Genomic DNA, 18,426 nt, shown 5'->3' with positions numbered 1-18,426 from the left:
CAAGGCGGCATCGGGAGTGATGTGGACACATTACCGGTTCTCAATTTACCGGTCAATCTACGTTCCAACCCTCACCTATGGCCACGAGCTGTGGGTCGTAACCGAAAGAACAAGATCAGGGATACAAGCAGCTGAAATGAGCTTTCTCCTCAGGGTGTCTGGACTCAGCCTTAGAGATAGAGTTTACAGCTCGGACATCCAGGAGAGGCTGGGAGTAGAGCCGCTGCTCCTCTGCATTGAGAGGAGCCAGATGAGGTGGTTGAAGCATCTGGTGAGGATGCCTCCTGGACGCCTCCCTTGGGAGGTGTTTCGGGCATGCCCTGCTGGGAGGAGACCCTGGGGTCGACTCAGGACACGGTGGAGAGATCATGTCTCTCAACTGGCCTGGGAAGGCCTTGGTATCCTCCCAGAGGAGCTGGTGGAAGTGGCTGGGGACAGGGGTCATTGGTCTTTGCTTATGGCACTGCTGCCCCTGCGACCCGGACCCAGATAAGTGGTGGAAAACGAAACGAAACAATGTTAAGATGCTACAGGAACACCAGAGGGGCAGAATAAAGACTGAAATAAGCACAGTACCCTTTCTGCTTTTTTTTTCTATTATTGTCACATGTAGACTCAAATTAGCCATGAGGCAGGGCAATTAAAAGCAGAGATTCCTTAAATCCACAAATGATTACTCGCTCCATGCTGTTTTCAAGACAGTTCATTCTGACATTCAAGATGACTCCTGCTTTAAGCACAAAGTGTCTTAAAGCTGTGGCTCACAGATGAGACGGTAACCTTGGATCAGTGCATTGTTTCTCCTCAGTTTGGTTTTAATGAGTCTCCTTTAATTTGCTGCTGCACTCAGAGGCTGTTTCCTGTGGATCAACAGTTCAGTCATCAGATCTGCTGCCCTGCTCTGGGAAGGTTATGAAACCTCAGTCATACTGGAAACATGTTTTTCTGTGAAAGTGTTTTTTATTGATTTTATTTAACCCTTATTTAACCAGGAAGTCTATTGAAATTAAAAAATCTTGTTTACAAGAAAGACCTGGCCAGAATAGCAGCCGCACAGAGTCACGGTACATGGAAAATGACACAACACAATCAACAGGTTAAAATAAATAAGCAAATACATACATTGGCTTTCAAGAAAAACAACCACATGTCTCTGTCACCACATTCTTAATGATGCACTTAAATTCACTAAGAGAAACATTGAATCCAATTTTAGCTCTTCTTGAAGATTATTCCACAACCAAGGTGCATTAAAAGAAAAAGCAGTTTTCTCCAGGTCTGTAAAAACTCTGGGTACAGAGAAGAGCAGCAAGTTAGAGGATCGTAGCTGGTACCTAGTAGAGCTTTGATACAGAAAGGAACAGAGGTAAGATGGAAGTTTTCCCAGAATTGCTTTATAAATAAAAATCAGCCAGTGTTGTTGTCAGTTATGAAGCGAAGAGATGCATGATACACTTAATCAAGAGTCCGCAGTGTGGAGGCAGACCCATGCATATAGAGGATATCACCATAACCAATCACAGACAAAATATACAGCCCCCACAAGTTTTTTTCTTGGCATTAAAAGTAAAACAGGATTTATTTCTAAAATAAAAGCCATCTTATTTTAAGCTTTTCTACTAGGTTTGTAATATATACATTAAATGAGAGTTTCCTGTCTATCCAAATACCCAAGTACTTGTAGGAGGTCACATTTTCAATACAGTTTCCTTCAGAATTGAAAACATTAAAATTATTCGCCTATTGTCAGTTACCTCTTGGGAAGACCATAAACTTTGTTTTTTGAGAATTCAAATCTAACTTTAGATTTTGTAGCTTCATTTGTAAGGACTGTTAGATGTGATGTAGATGCTCTGCATGCATCTTGAGTGGTACATGAAAGTGTGTGTTAACATAGAAATGTATTGTGAAGCCATTTGATCGATCAAGCAGCAAAAATGTGCGTTTCTTTACTGGCTGAACTTTTGATCAAACCTGCAAGATAAAGATCACATAAGAGCTTTCCTCTCATTGAGATCCATGAAAACATTTTCCACACACACACACACAAACACATGTTTTCTCTGGGTGAATTCTTACAGAGAAAGACAGAAGGATCAAACCTGAGTGTGTGTGTGTGTTTAGTCTTCCCGTGGTTTGACGTCTCTGTCTACTGATGTGTGTGTGTTTCGTGCAGGCTCCTCTGAACGGCTGTCGCTGTGAACCTCTCATCAATAAACTGGAGAACCAGCTGGAGGCCACCAAGGAGGAGATGAAGACTGAGATCCACACGGTCCAAGACCTGATGAACAGCAAGATGGGCCAGCTGGACCGCAAGAACAAACACCAGGTAACAAAAAAAACACCAGAGTTTGACCAGAACAGTAAATGACTCCCAGCCAGTGAATGGACATCATCATAAACGCTAACACATGAGCACAATGTCCGCCTTTAAACATCCAAACAGGCGCGGTGATCCTGCTGTTAGCATCTGTAATGGTGGGGTCGACCTCCAATAAACTTAACAGTTATTTTGGGCGTTAACCTGGCTCATGCATACTACTAATCCAGTTGTTTCTCCTCTCCTTATCTCTGCCTTCTAACTATCAGATCCGAGCTCTGGATAAGATGACAGTGGAGCGAGTGTCGGCGGAGAGGAGCGAGTGTCTGCAGAGGCTCGAGCAGCGAGCTGAGCAGGAAAGACAGGACGCAGAGAAGAGACAGGTAAGAACCAGCACGGCTCACCTGGAGACACAACACACACAGAGTTTACAGCGCTGTGGACGAGATGTGTCCTGGAACATCTGTGTGATACGAAACAGTCAGCAGGAAAAAAACTGTGAAAACAGGAGACAGAAAGAAAAAATGTACGCTGGGTTTTTGTTCCAAGAAAGGAAAAGGATTCAGCCATCAATGAACATCATATCAGACAGTCCAGGAGAGGTTCACAGCCAAGAGTTAGAAACAGATCCAGTGTTGGTTACAGGCCTTTAACAGTGTGTGTGTGTGTGTGTGTGTGTGTGTGTGTTTCTGCCCTTCAAGCAGGCGTCCCTGGTCAGCGAGCTGAAGACCTGGTGTCTGTCCAAACTGCAGAACATGGAGGTCCGCTTCACTGGAGACCCCACCAAGCTGCGCCGCTCCTCCTCGATGACCGAGGGCCTGAACCAGGCTGACGGAGCAGGTCTCACCGTGCTGCCTTCAGGGACCCAGTGCCTGGAGATCCACAGCAGCCCCGGCCCCCCTGACTCCAGCTGGGGGGAGGCCAGTGTGGCAGAAAGTGGGGCGAGCAACCACTACTTTGTGGTTCACGTGGAGAGTTCTCCAGGTAAGAGCAGCACACAGACTGTGTAAAACATGGATGTAGTCTCGCTGACGTCACCTGTCTGTTTCTGAAACGGAAAATTAAGCGCATTAGCTAGCGCAGCAATATTGGTAGTGGCAAGGGCTTCGCGTACAGCTGTAGGGCACCTGTCCGTCACGTGACCCTGAGCTGTGCCTCTGATTGGACGAGCTCGGGATATTAATATCCTCTGAACGGCCGAGTTAGAAAAAAATTCACCCCCATACAGTGTGTGCCGACAGTGAAATTAGCGTCTCAGACAGGAGACGTTTTTTGAACCAGGCTGTAAAAAGGTTAATTTCTGCTTTGAAAACAGATTTTTTTGGCTTGGTGTGTTTGTGACTTCCGCTACGTCCTGAGCCAGCCTCGAGCGAACACTCGAGAAAATAGGGGAAACAAGAGATTTCAGCACTTCAGCATTGTCTCGTATTCTTAGACCTGAGGTTGTTGCTTGAGCTGCACACACAAGCCCTGTTTCCACCAAGTGGTTCAGTTTAGTTCGTCTCGGTACAGCACACATTTTGTGGCATTTCCACTGACTTATCCCAGGCACAGATCCCCAAATAACCAAGACAAGCCGCCCCACTTTCTGGGACCCTTTCGTAGGGGTGCCAAGCTAAACCGATCCGATCTAGGAAGGTAGAGCTAAAGTATTGCAGTCCGTTGATTGGTCAAAGGAATTGTCACTTAGCGTAAGACAGCGGCGGCTGTATTTCTCCTTGTGACACACAGTCTTCTCTGAAACAAAGCTTGATTGTTCTTTGTAACAAAGAGCCACATGCCAATCACAGAGACAACAAATTGCTGCATGTCTTCCATCGTTGCTCTTTGTTTACTGTGTTGTGTTTTTCTTCTTTGTTGGATTTATTAGCGGGGTACACTTTGTCGTGCTGCCATGGCGTCAAGTTATTATGTTCTGATGCAGCTATCAGCATCCAGCTTACACGCCCACTACCACGAGGGGGCACAGTTGGCTGTGGAAACACAAACAGGACCAGGCTTAACCGAGCCAACCAGTACCAAACCATACTGATCTAAACTGGACTGCTTGGTGGAAACGGGGCTATAGACAGGTTTCCAGAGAGTCCATGATCCTTTTCTACTTTCAGCACCTCTGCATAGGCTTCATTTCTCACAGCTGGAGGTCGCTGCTTGGTGTCGAACTTATTATCTCAGGCAGGATCTTGTGAGTACTTCATGAGGATCTGGTTAAGATCTTGTGAAGATCTTGTGAAGACCTGATGCTAGTTTTAGAACAGACAGCTGGAACAAACAGAGTGAAACAGGTTCTCTAACAGGCGAACTATCTGGCTGTAGACTCTGATCCACTGATCCTCTCCTCTGACTCCCCCAGATGTCCACAAAGCTCACGGTACCGACGTCCTTCCTCCTGCAGCAGCTAAGACGCCGCTTTCATCCGTCCAGGTGGTTCGACCAAAAGAGCGATCACTGATCTGTGCTGACGCCCAGGGGAGGAACCAGAACCTGCAGGATGTGAACATACTGGAGTCCCAGACAAGGGGGACCAGGATTCACAGAGCCAGCAGCCTGTCTCCAGCCACAGAGCGGCGCTGCAGCAGCAGGACTGAAGCTGGGCTCAGGGACCGAGAGCGAGGACGGGACAAAGGGAAGCACCACAGGAAGAACTCCCAGGGCAGGACTAAGTCCAGAGGGGCCACAGGGGTGAGGACTCTGGAGGTCTTTGGAGACCAGAAGCCCAGCGAGCCTTCTTTTGCTCAGGAGAGGGACAACATGCACGCTCTGGAGGTGACGCAGTACTTCTTTGAGGCGGTGTCGACGCAGATGGAGCGCTGGTACGAGAGGAAGGTGCAGGAGGCTCGCTGGCAGGCCAATCAGAGAGCAGAGGCCGACAGAGCCGCTCTGATCGAGAGGATCACGTACCTGGAGGACGAGCTGCGAATGCTGAGGACTAACAGACGGGATGACTGCTGACACACACCTCACACCCCTCAAAGCATGGAAACTTCAAAACTCCACTGAGGAATATTTGTTGGATTTATGAGAAAGACTAAAGCCAATGAACACTCTCCCACTTTGCCTACTTCCTGCTGATGTCAGGTTTGTGAGTCCGGCTGCTGTTTTAATGTCACACTGTTGTGTTCGAGCATGCTAATCTTAAAAATGTTAACATTTCACCAGGTCTGTTGAGTCTGGGAAGATAACTGCCATATGTGAGGCCTGGTCCCCCCCAGACTCACAAACAAAGATAAGAAGTGGAAGAAGCAGTTTTCTGTTTTTTGTAGCATGAAGTGACCGTATATGGCAAGGGGACGGTTATGGAGGAGCCAAGGGTTTAACAAGTTATCAGATCAGATTATTTTCTTTACTGTAAAGCCTGGTTTATACTTCAGGCGTGGTCCTGAGCACCAATAAGGGCTGCATCACTCTGCGATACTCCTCAGAAACACAAGAGGGATGAGGTGTGGTTTATAGGATTGTCAGGTTAGACATTGTCGGTCTCGCTTAGTCTTTTCCTGCTTTTTTTTCAGTTTATTAACCCTCAGAGGTCCAGAATATTTCACCCCAGTTTTGAACACCCCGTTAACTTTGTAAAAATGCATGTACATGAAAAAAAAAAGACATGTTATATTCCTTTTTTATTTTGGGGGGAAGAAGGCCCAGGGCAATCAGAATATGTTAACCAAAGGGAATTCAGATTAAGTCTTAAATAGTTTTAACATTGTGAACCAGGGTTGCAAAATTCTTAGAAATTTAAAAGTTATAAACTTTCATGGAAATTTTGACAATAAACGGGAATTTTTCCAAAATTGTAGAGAATTTATATCCCCAGCCCAAATCCTCCTTGCCCCTGGACTCTGTGACTCTGTGTGGAAGAATAATTTACCAAATGAGCATCATGTTGGGCTAAGAGATGATTTTAAAGTACAGATTGAAAAAAAAATCCTAAAAATGTTTACTGAGGAGGGAAAAAAAGAGCAATGGGACCTCTGAAAGACTTAACATGCTGACTTCAACCTGTTTTTACAAAAGGCATAAGCGCCCTCTTCTGGTTGTTGAACAGAATGCAGGCTAAGACCCTTCCAGAGACACAAACACTTTTCATATTTAGTCAACAAAAGCCTAAAAATGCTCCTTCAAAACTTCATCCTATCATTTTAATGTAAACACTGGATCATTGTGATGTGTGACGGAGGATTAGGGCCACATTGAGAATAAAAAAGAAGGGATTTTGGTCAAATAAGGTTTGAAAAATGAGAATAACTTCATAATTCAGTGGGGATAAAGTCACAGAAAGGGTGAATATATGTATGACATAAAAGTAGTAATCTAACAAAATTGATGAGAAGAAGTCTAATATTTTGGAAATAAACTGGTGAATTTAAGTCCTAAATTAAGATTAAAAAAAGTTCAAACTTTATGAGGAGAACTTAGTGAGAGAAAAAGCTGTAAATTTACTGAAAACCATCAAAAATTTACCTGATTAAAGTGGTAAATTAAAGAGGATACAGCCATATAAGAGAATTAAACTATAATTTAATGAGAATGAAGTCACCACAGGCTGTTGCTAATTGGAAGGTAAAATGAAAATAATGGGTCTGTATTGGAATAAGAACAAGGATCTTCTCAAAAATTCACAACCTCTCCTCATAAACATACGACTTTAACTTTGAAATCTGATTTTTCTCTCTGTATCGTGGCCCTGATCCTCTGCCTCAGCGATGAGATGTGTGCAGGTTCATGGTGATGAGGTGATAAGGGCAGCTCTGTTCACTGTGTGTTGTAAATAAACCAGTAGATGTTAAGCTAGATTAACCTAACGTGCCATTGAAGCGTTAGACTCACTGCGTCACATGAACTTTAAAGACTCTTTGGTGTATGAACGTTTTTAATGATCGTTGGGCAGAAAAGCTCAGAAGAAGAGTGAGGGCGGTCTGGATGGAGGACGAACAGCGTGATAAGCTCTGTGTTTGTGTCTGCACGCTGAAATCATACCTACGACTCACCGCCTGTTCAGAACAGACTGAAATGAAGCTGTGTATGACCACTGAAGGTTTGTTTGTGTTTCTGTTTCTGTAAAGAGAGTAAACTAAAAGAAGCTGGATGACGTGTTGTGAATGGAGGCTGGAGTGTTCCCCTGACATGGTTTAAAGACACATATAATAAAGGCATCAGGTTTGAAAACTGCAATTCTCAAAATCATGTCAACACTATAATAAGAGAGGTTAAAACATCTTATTGTGGGTCTAAAAGTGGAACAAAAAAAATAAAATCTGTGAAAGTTAAATAAGTTTAACTGTCGTCCTGTGTGACACTTGCTCCCAAAAAAGTCTGCAATGTGCAGTTTTTGTGCAGCTGTGTAGCTCTCTCTAGTGTTTCCTGTTTTTGTCATGTGGAGTTTGCGATCCTACCATCTACCTGGTCAACTGTGCGACATAAGGACAGACCAGCTGCCCAGAGTGGCATTATTACCACTCATCATGATTTACTCTCTTGATAGTTTACCCCTGTGCCCTTTAAATGCAGGTTTGTCACTGGATGAGGAAGAAAAGCTGTCAAAAAGTGGTGTGGTCTGTGTGTCATATACCAGGTGTATTGGTTGCAGCAATAGGACTGCTCACCCATTAAATAGAAACAGAGGCGTTTAAGTTGTCTCACAAATAAGACAGCTGAAGTAGCCATCAAATTTAAGTCTTAATGCTTTTGTCACATTTTTTGACACATCTTAGTTTGCATTTTATAGTTGTTTGATGTTTTTGAAAAAATCTTTTTTAGTAACACAAACAGTTTAGTGTGGATGACAGGCGTAAACATATAAAAATATTTGCGATTTCCAAGATACCCAGCTACATGTAGCTATGACCTGAGGCTTCGTGCTCCTTAAACCCTCTCCCCTCTCCCCTCCTGATTGGCCAGTCCTCATGTCAGTTGCAGAGTCATGGGCAGACCTTGGTGTTTGAGGCCCACCCGTCCAACGTGTCATGAAGCAGTCAGGAGATTCTTGTGATGACCTCATCATTTCAGCAAGTCTTGGAAGATCTCACCAAGATCTTGTGCTGAGTAGATTGGAGCATTTTGACCTGAACATACATCCTTTTTTATATTTCTCTGTTGATACTGCCTTCAGATATATTTGAAAAATGACCTATGAGCCTGTGTTAAAGGAGAGCCTTTTTTTTTTTTAAAAGGGTCGAGTGTAAAATATGTTTCATGGGACACTCCAGCCTCCATAGATTTAGAAACACAAGCTGTAAAATTGTACCAAGTGTAACATGATGTGACAGATAACTGAGGAATAACAGGTCTGCTCTCACATATAACCATTAATATCAAGTTCCCACAGGTTTGGTTGGCTTTGTCGGCGACGCTAACAATTTTGAGTTTATGTCCAAGGTGGGTATTCCACGAAGCTGGCTTAGCTGAAAGCCTGGCTTATTTAGGTTAGCCTAGCTAACTTAAGTGAGAGTTTGGTTCAACAAACGAGGCTTTGGGCTAGCGTGGCTTGGTAACCGTGGTAAATCAACCAGCGCCACAAGCCAGGTCCTGGTCAGGCTAACGGTCAAGCTAACCTTAGCTGCATCTCAGAGAAGGTCCATCAGGCTTCTGAAAGACACCTTGTGAACTGCATGTGTCACATTAAATCCATATTGATCTGTAATGAATGATGTTCTTGTTCAATAACATAAACCAATGCTGCGTTCGAGGCAACCCGTAACTCGTACATTTCCCAGTTGAAATCTCAGAGTTGCGACCTGAAAGCGTTCCAGGCAATTTACGACTTCAGTTTGAGCGCAAGGAATTCTGGGATGTAAACTAACAGCATGGCAGAAATTCTAAGATTTATGCTTGGTCATTTCAATTACCAAAGGAGCCTGCAAGTTCTCTGTTTAAGTGAAACAGAGGAGGGGAAACCACCGCATCCATAGACGCTGCCATATTGTTTTGGCACAGATGTGACATCACAAGTCGTAACTCGGAGTACATCGATCTGGTACGAGTGCACGGGCTGAAAGGTATGAGTTCGACTGCCGTTCTAGGGCATTTTCACGAGTTACAGGTGGGAAATATACGAGTTACGGGTTGCCTCGAACACACCATAAGCTTGGATCAGCCTGGCTTGAATAAACGTCTCTGAAAAACAGCTGAGGCTCGTTGGTGTAACGAGTTGCAGCTGAGATTAAAGTTGCTACTTATTCAAGCCACGCTTACCAGGGATAGCCCAGCCTTTTTTAGCCAGCTTTGTGGAATACTTCCCTGGTCATTTGATAGTCTGACCTAATCCTCTGGGGCCAGTTGTTCAGAGAATTTAATCCAGATTTGGAAATCCCATTTCTTGCTATCCAGGATCAGGTAACCTGTCTCAGTTTTATACCGTTTTTCCAAAGCAGCATTGGATTGGATCACCCTGATTTGGATACACAGCTTTCAAAATGAACAAATCTGGATTACCAGTGGTCTGAATGGGACAACAAATTATAATGTGGGCTACCAGCTCTGTGAAGAACAACAGGTAGAAGAGCCAACATGGGGGTAGGTGTTTTGTTATTTTGAGAAAATAAGCAAAAATAACATGGACATCCACTTCCATTTTTAATTTCTTTTATGACCCCTCATCTGAGCCACAACAAATTAATAACAAATATGCATAAAAATGCAAGGTGGATATTCGGAAAACATCTGAAATGTTAAAAAAAAAATAATAATAATAATTAAAAAAACAGCTTTCAGAAGGTGGATCTGAAGTTTTTCTCTGTTTGCTGCAGTTTGGTCAGCTTGATTTGTTCCTCTTCAGGAGTATCTGAGCTTTTGTGCTTTCAGTTTCTCTTTGGCTTTACTTTACTATACTGAAAAGCTTCATTGGTAGCCTAAGTTAACTTTATCTACTTAATTACTGTAATGGTTAAACAAGTCAAGTGCCGAATAAAGATAAAAGTATCAACACTAAATTGTAAAAATATTTTTTTATTTGACCAATTTTAAAGTTTTTCTTCCTGAAATCCTGTTTTGTTTTGTTTTGTTTTTTATTCAAAGTGATCCAAATCCTGCTAAAAAGTTCTGAACAACACAAATCAAAGTTTTGATCCGGATTAAAACTAGGATTGGATTACGTAATCTGATTTCAAAATCTTTCTTTCCCTTTTGAACAACCCAGTTTCAGGATTTAATCCAATCCAATAACCAAAATCTGGTTGGATTCCCTTTGAACAACTGGCCTGAGATCCTGACAGCATGAACTCGTGATGTTTGTTAGTCTGAAAGCAGTTTCTCTTCTGTTTTTTAAAACTTCTGATGAAATGTGTTTGACCTTGTTGCATGAAGAAAGCTCAGAGTGGTGTCAGTGTTACTGTCTGCTGTCTGTTTGCTATAGAGACGTCTGTTCAGAGCCCAGTCCTGTGGTATTAGCGCCATCTGTGGGCAGGTCTGTGTACATCACAGGAGTTGAAATGTAGCTCTGTTAAATTATATTTTAGTGTACTACCTAACGAGGCGTCAGCTGGTTTTAGTTTATGTTTGTGTTTAAACTGCAGCTCTGCTGTGTCGGTCAGTTTTTACATCAATGATTGTGTGGGTTGAGAAATGCACTCTGAAAACAGGTTTTGTATTAAAAATGATCTTTCTACGTCCGTCTGTGCTTTCATGAGTTCCTGTTTAATATAAACAACACATATCATACACAGCTCAGTCAGACCAACAAGCTTCAGAGAAGACATCGGCAGCAGCTCCTCCTCCCATCATCGTCAAGGAGGCGTCCAGGTACAGAGGCCGTTCAGGGCTTTCCCCCCTTATGTTCTTATATTCAAACACATGAGAGAGGATCCAGATCAGTCTTTAGTCCATGTAACTCCCAGGGGTTAACTCTTAGCCAGAGCCAAACTTTTCTGCAGCTCCTCCAGGTGGTTGTTGGCTTGTGTCACCATCATTCGAATCGCATCCTGGAAAACCAACAAATGATGAGGAAGAGAACACAGACGATGATCAGAACAGAAACAGCTGGATAGAAACTCGTGGTTTATTTTAGGGGCCCAGAAAGGCCCCTAATAGAATTATAATACGGACCAAAAATAATATGGCACTATGTTGTTAGTTTATAATCAAAAATATGTATCATTTAATACAATGTTCTGGTAAAGTTACGTTAATTTGTTTTGGAAACATTTCTCAATGGGCCCCTCCCTTTCAACGTAAAATACTTTAGTCCTCCTCGTAGAAGCACTAGGCTGTGCACAGCAGCTGATTGGTTGGAGGCTAACAAAAATATATTTTTTAAATCTTTTGAGAGTCTACTCTCTTCTTGGCTCTCCCTTCGGACATATTTTACAATCCCTGATAAAAACGCACAAGAACGGCAGCTGTCAATCATCATTAAAAATGACGTAAAGCCTTGTTCTAAACCTCTTATAGCTAATGAAAAGGAATCACATCATTCGGGTGTGAGAAACATTTCGACCAGGTGTAGTACTCTTTTAAAGTTTGACCACAGCCCATCTGGAAAGACAGGGGAGATGGATTTTTTTTTTTTTTTTTTTTTTTTTGATCTACACTGCAGCCAGCCACCAAGCGGAGCAGTTTTCGTGGCAACCTCACTTTGATCCAAACAAGATCATCTTTCATCACCTCTGAGACCACAATGACCGCAGCTGTTTGTGTGTAACACTGTGCCAGTTTGCGCCTGCCTTTCTATGTGCTAAATATAGATGCAAAAACAGTGACTGCTAACAGTTTCAAGCTTTGTAAATCATTCTGTGGGTGCTAAATGATTACATTTACACACCTTGAAATATCGGGAGAACTATTTTCAGCAGTTAATAGAATACAACAAAAATGTTAATTTTACTTGAACATAAATCTATAGAGGGATTATCAGTCTACGTCATCATAAAGATGTGCACGCATCTTGACCACAGAAGCAGCGTTTAGCTCCATTCAATCAGACGAGTTAGCGCTTTTTGAAACACTAAATTCAACCTGCTTTTAGCATAAAAATGTACGGGGGTTCTGTGGTCAGATTTTAGAGACAATACTAAACAACAGAGGTAACGTCTATCAAGTTTTGACTGTCACAAAACAACCAGTGTTTTGGGGTTATTAGCGACCATGCTAAATGATGACTCCTAGCCGACAGTGTCAGCGATTAACGCCCAAGAGTCACCACTTAACAGGGTCACACTTAACCCTGAAACACCAGTGACGTCTGCGGGTGTGTAATTAAATGTGTCGTCTTTATCTGATTTGGTGCAGTTCTCTGGACGTAGTTTTCTGGTTCTTTTATTATGAACCTGGTCTCAGACTCAGCAGTCTGTGTGCTCTTTTTGAGTTAGGAGGGTTTCTGACTTATTGACACATGTTTACATCCTGGTCTGTCACACTCTGGTAAGTGTCCCCGGATAACGCAGTCATGAGCATCAAATGACAGTTGTGTATTTAAATTGCTCTCTGGGTACACATCGGATTTCTCTGCTAAAAAATTTCTGTCCACCTAATATCTGCCCACTTACTGATCTCTTCTGTCCACTCATTGCTATGTCATAAACCTGGGAGCCGTTTACCATCCATCAAAGTGATAATTAGTTTAAAAATGTGTATTTTGGTAGTTAACTCCTCCACGTCAGTTGACAAACTGTAATACTCTGGAGTGCTTCTGCACCTAAGTTGCGCGCGCATCCCATGTTGTTGATAAACAAATAATCCCTCTATAAATTGTACAATCAGAGAAACTAATAGTTTTGCAGTTTTTTGGGGGGTTCCAGAAATAAACATAAATAATGTTTTAAGTCAAATAAAACCATTCACAAATGCTCTCTAACAATCCAGATTTGGATTTTTTTTTTAAATAAAGGTATGATAAAAAAATTTTAAAAAGTGAAAAATTCACAGAGCTTTTGAAAAAGCATCAGCTTCCCTTTCTTTATTACCACTTACATGGTCCAGAAGAGAAGGCAATAAATGCAACAAACCTGTTTCCTTTCATTAGGCACAGTTGTTGTTTCTGAGGTTTTAAAATCTTTCCAGTGTCATTTACTGTGAGTTTGTTTTGGGGTTTTTTTTTCTCTGCCTCACAGAGCTTCACACCTCACACCATGTATTTAAGTTTTATTCATCAAGACTTCACCATGGTCAGGCTTTGTTGGATCTCACACCTTTCTGCTCTGTATGCAAATCAACACAGAGCTCCATTCAGCTTCATCAGACTTCAACAGACAACAAATTACTCCAATCTGTGAGCAGAGAGGGAAAGAGCTGCACTGATACGAGGAGCAGGTGAGCACAGAAAAAAAAAATCTGCATGATTAACACAGAAACATAAGTCTGTTCCCTCCACGCTGCATCATTACGATGATCAGCTGCTCCCTGGTCTCATCCCCTGATGGTGTCAATCAAACCAGAGACGTAGATCACGTGTAACAGCAGAAAACACAGGATGGTGGAAGGTTAAATAACATGTAAGGGGAGAACTGAGGCTCTGTGTTTACCTGGTTTGTGGCGTTCTTGTTCCTCTTAAACTCCTCTCTGGCCCAGTCTCTGAGGTACTTTCTGTCCGCCTCGTCTGGAACCTGCCGGATGGTCCTCAGCATGTTTCTGTAAATCCCCAAAATCTTCTGCCTCTGTAAAAACTGGCACAAAGCCTGCAGGTTAGTCTCTGCAGCATAGTGATTCATTTTCTTCAAAACTTTTATTCTCTGAATACCAAATTTAATGACAGCATAGAGTATTAACCAGTTTAATGACCCACGTGAAAGTTAGGTCACTACAGCAGAGTCCAAAATTTTTCCAAAGAGGGCCACGTTTAGTTCTGTCAAAAGATCAAGGGCCAGCAGCTCTTACTGACATTAACTGTTAGAGTAACATGATGGCTCTATTTGTTAACTATTTCTTTGAATGATTTGTGTAAAAATCAGTCACTAAGTGTGCGCCAACATCCTGGTTCCATCATCACTGATGAAATCAAACCTGATACATGCCTCGTCTTAGGTGTCTCATCATACCAGCTGATCAGTGGTCAGTTTTCTGCAGTGTTACGTGCTGCGTAAACATCAGTAAACGCTTCTTCTGACCAAGGAAAGTGTTCGCCATTAGGGGGCGGTGTGGGGAAAATGTCAGGAATTTTTATAGGGCAGGATCAGGATCATGGATGTTATCAGGGTTGTTTTTCATATTCAGAATATTTTAACCTGAAAACTAGGAATGCACAATATTATCGGCACAATATCGGTATTGGCTGATAAAAGCCTAAAAACACGTTTATCGGTATCAGCAGATATGAACATTTCTGCCGATATGCACAGCCGATAAGGTGCTATTCAGTTAGGATTATTATTATTTTCCATCTGAAAAGTAAGCTCCTTAAATAAAATGTAGCACTTCATTTATTTGCACTGCAGAGCTCTGTGTCTGTCTCCAGGTTGTTACAGTAGCTCTAAAATAATCAAATGCAACTTGCTTACGTTTAAAAATGCATTGTACATTTAAAGTTTGAGTGATCTAAAGAAATTATTTTTCTGTATTTCAATACTGAATGTCTTGAGTTTGAAAAAATAATACATTTCTTATTTATGGTCAAATCAAATGTTTTTGTCTTGTTTTATGTGTGTTTCTTCAACAAATAAGACCGTCACAATAAGAGTAACATATAAATTCCAGTACAGGATAGACTTAGCTTTCTTTACAGTGAAAGAAACAAACAAACTTGTGATTATCGGTATCAGTATCGGTATCGGCCAAAAGGGGTTTCGATATATCGGCATATCGGATATCGGCAAAACTCCAATATCGTGCATCCCTACTGAAAACATCTTCATATCTCCAAACATTTCTTATCCTGCATGTTAAACATTTTTAATGCTCTATTTTTTACTTTTCTGCACCATAATATTAGTTTCAATATATATTTTAATACATATGAAGTCATTTTAAAGACGTCAGCTGCAAGAGTCAAGTTTTTGCTGAATGTACTGAGCGTTATACAAGCAGCCTATGCATACTCCAAATGTAGTTTTGTGAGACATTACTAGATGTACTCTGGTTTAGTTTTTTCACCTGACAGAAAATGTAAATGTACACATCATTTAGAACATGATTCATTTTACAGACAGAATAAATTCTCTGTGAGATGAAGGCTGGAGGCTGGATGAAAATGGACTTCATGAAGTTAAATCAAACCAACAATATTTCTCTCTGAGATTTGGAGAAGTAGAGGGATATGACACACACTCTAACACCAAATACTATTTTCCTCCAAGACTGTATGTAATGCTATTTAAAGGTACTATTTGACCTTGAGCTGTAAACAGAGGAGTGATGGTCATCAGGCTGATGCTAAGGAAGCAGCTAAGCATGAAGAGTCTGATGGGGACATTCTGATGTATTAAATAGTAAATGACAGCTGTAGTTTTAATAATATTAATAATTATATCTCAGGGTGCTTAATTAAATCTTGCCTGTTGACCCCAATAAACCATCTTAAACGGATACAGAGAAGTAGTTGTTTCTTTCATATGTGGACGTACCTCAGAAAATCAAAAGGATTTAACACACTTTACTGTTGACAGGTATGGTACGGGATCTTCACAGACATGATAGCTTTTTTTTCTCAGTACATTAATAAACCTAATGTAGATGGAGCATTGCAGAAATGGCTTTATGACCTCTCTCCCGTTTGACTATAAAAGAATATAAACAGCGTAACGGAATAGACCCAATATGGACGAAATCTTCTTCTATATTTTAAAAAGTAGAAGTAAAAAAGGTGTCACCTGCAATCTGTCTATCACAGGTGTGAAAAGCTAACAGCACGGACGTGGATAATGTGGAGGTTATTTTCATTACAGTTTATAAACTGAGCTCACTCTCCGGAAGAAGTTATTCGACTTTCATTCATGGGAATATTTACCTGTTTTAAGGTGAGTGCTGCCGGCGGTAACCTTGAAATCATCTTTGACAGCCCGCTGAGACCAACTTGGTGGCTAACCTGGCTAACGAGCCTCTCTACCGGATGTTGTGATGACGGAATTCCCGGTTCAATTCTTGTTAGCGACCCCTGCTGGGGCGGAAGTCTTCTGCAGGGACCAAACGATGCTGAAAACGATAGAAGCTCGCATTCACGGTCACGAAGAGAGTATTAATATTTTGTTTTTAACGGACTTTAGCCACATTTAAGGTAACAGTGTCCTAAATTTAGTCTTTTTTATTGTTTCGGATTGTTATATTCAGCTCAGGGACAAAATTAAGAGACCACTGCAGTTTTTCATCTCTATACGGTATCTGTTTAACGTTTATTGCACAGTCCCACAAAACCAAGTCTTAATGAGAAAATGTGTTCTAGAGGAAGATGGATGGACATTCTTGATCTTTTTTATCCTTATTTCACCAAATTTGATTTATGAACTACACCCAAGTTTAAAAAAAACGGGTTTGTGATGCTTGAGAGTTAATGTTTTCTTATAATTATTTGAGGTCTAAAAACACTTAATATTTTTGCATTTTGACTATTTCTTATTTTAGCAGATAAATGCCTGAAATCAAAATATTCGATTTGAAATTTGGGAGAAATGTTGTCAGCAGTTAATATAATAAAACAAAAATGTTCATTTTACTTCAACAGAGACCTATAAATAGTATTCAAGTTTGTTTGATCACATTGAGCAAAGAAAACAATGAGATCAAGGTACAGTATGTACCTTGCCAGAGTACCCCTGCCAGAGGTGAAGGCTGTTTTAAATCAGATGTCTTTAGCCCTTTATCATCTGAGCTCCATTGGAATGGTGCACGTAGACATCAAACCAGAAAATATCATGGTTGTCGACCACTACGAGAAGCCGATCAGAGTCCGGCTGGTCAACTTTGGCCTGTCACTCCTGGTGTCAGCCTGTGTTCGTGCGGGGGCCATGAGCTACATGGCACCAGAAATGAACCTCTGTTTCCCCTTTAATGAGGCCATCAACATGTGGTCTCATCAGAGATCATAATGGGAGCTCTAGTGAGACTGAGTATGATTTACTGAATTTCATTGTGGAGACTCAGGGCCAGCCAGAAGACCATGTGCTGGTTCAAGGACTGGCCACAGAGGATTTCTTCAGTCCACAGAGTGTTGGTCCACAGCGGTGGAGATTTAAAACACCAGAAGAATATGGTTAAGTACCTGTGGACGACAGGGTGAATGCTTTAAGGAGCTTTGATGACCAGGGGGACATGATGGCTTATCAAAGAGGACCCCACACAGATCACTGTCTGTTGGTGGACCTCATCAAGAAGATCCTGTCTCTTGACCAACAACGGATAAAACCCCGAGAGGTCCTGCAGCATCCCTTTTTATCTGAGAGCCTCCCTTAGAGCTCTTGTGCCAACGTTGGTAATGATACTAACAACATTAGAGAAATCATTTCTGAAGATCAGCAGCCCCCTCAGCCCTCTGAAACATCAGGTCCAGAGGAGAAAGACTTCAAGATCCAGACAAGAAACACTGAGGAACCTGAGGAACCAGAGGAAAATAACAACAGGATCAACACAGTAACCACCTCACAGCCAGAAGAACCTTTAAATCAAGACCTTATGATCCAGTCAGGAAACGTCCCCCTGGCTGAAGGAACTGAGAACCAAGAAGAGGTCCAGCCTGACATCAGAGAGGAGAGGGTCTTCTTGTTATGGAGAGTCTTAAAACTTTTTAGAAACACCTTAAAGTTTTAAGTCATGGTTTTGGGTTTACTCCGGGTTCTCTCAGGATAGTTGTTGTGATTTTAAATGTGTGCATTTTGTCCCTAAATTCCCCAAATAGCAAAGGAAGGATGTTTGTTTTTTCCCAGTTAAAGAAACCAAAGTAAAACTAATGAGAAAGGCCTAACCAATCCAATGAATAACACCAGAGATCTACAGCATAGCCCCTGATATGATGGACTTCACAGCGTGAGCACGTCCCACGCCTGTTGCTGAAGCCATGCAATCCGGTGCCATTTGAGTCCCCATCACATTAAACCTTTTATTTTGTTTAAAACCATAAAGCATTAAAATATGAAAGAAAAAAAATATTATTTTATAATAATGTATCTTTTTTTTTTTTTTGCAAACAGGCCAAACTCATGTGTCCCAACTCATGTTTGCATGACTACAGTTATAAATGTAAGTCATAAAAATCA

The 18,426-nt window shown here is 41.6% G+C and overlaps 2 protein-coding genes across 4 annotated transcripts in view; one reads left to right on the top strand and one right to left on the bottom strand.

The window, feature by feature from the left end:
- Positions 1-8,190, top strand: part of ankrd6b (ankyrin repeat domain 6b) — a 77,109-nt gene extending 68,919 nt beyond the window's left edge. For 2 of the 3 annotated variants that reach the window (XM_074685991.1, XM_074685990.1), the window contains exons 13-16: positions 2,177-2,329; positions 2,590-2,703; positions 3,022-3,304; positions 4,674-8,190. In XM_074685991.1, the coding sequence (XP_074542092.1) occupies positions 2,177-2,329; positions 2,590-2,703; positions 3,022-3,304; positions 4,674-5,272 (1,149 nt within the window). In that variant the 3' untranslated portion in view covers positions 5,273-8,190. The remainder of the gene's footprint in view (positions 1-2,176; positions 2,330-2,589; positions 2,704-3,021; positions 3,305-4,673) is intronic. The other variant, XM_074685992.1, reaches the window with a different exon arrangement.
- A 2,118-nt stretch (positions 8,191-10,308) lies between these two features.
- Positions 10,309-16,329, bottom strand: lyrm2 (LYR motif containing 2). The gene is made up of 3 exons (XM_074686007.1): positions 16,188-16,329; positions 13,771-13,911; positions 10,309-11,232 (listed from the first exon to the last, which is right to left on the bottom strand). The coding sequence occupies exons 1-3, from the start codon at positions 16,227-16,229 to the stop codon at positions 11,152-11,154; spliced, it is 264 nt and encodes an 87-aa protein (XP_074542108.1). The 5' UTR covers positions 16,230-16,329; the 3' UTR covers positions 10,309-11,151.
- Positions 16,330-18,426: the final 2,097 nt, after the last annotated feature.

The sequence above is a fragment of the Halichoeres trimaculatus genome, unplaced genomic scaffold (assembly GCF_033239565.1).
Source record: "Halichoeres trimaculatus isolate MK-OKI-2021-1 unplaced genomic scaffold, fHalTri1.1 fHalTri1_scaffold_13, whole genome shotgun sequence".
NCBI lineage: Eukaryota > Metazoa > Chordata > Actinopteri > Labriformes > Labridae > Halichoeres > Halichoeres trimaculatus.
Note: the sequence above shows the minus strand (reverse complement) of the source record. Positions and strands in the feature narration are given on the sequence as shown.

Coding starts and splice junctions, on each gene's coding strand:
- lyrm2 (XM_074686007.1), bottom strand. CDS start 16,229: ATGATTTCAAGGTTACCGCCGGCAGCACTCACCTTAAAACAG. Junction 13,912..16,187: donor CAGCACTCACCTTAAAACAG/GTAAATATTCCC, acceptor GCTTTGTGCCAG/TTTTTACAGAGGCAGAAGAT. Junction 11,233..13,770: donor ACAAGAACGCCACAAACCAG/GTAAACACAGAG, acceptor TTGGTTTTCCAG/GATGCGATTCGAATGATGGT.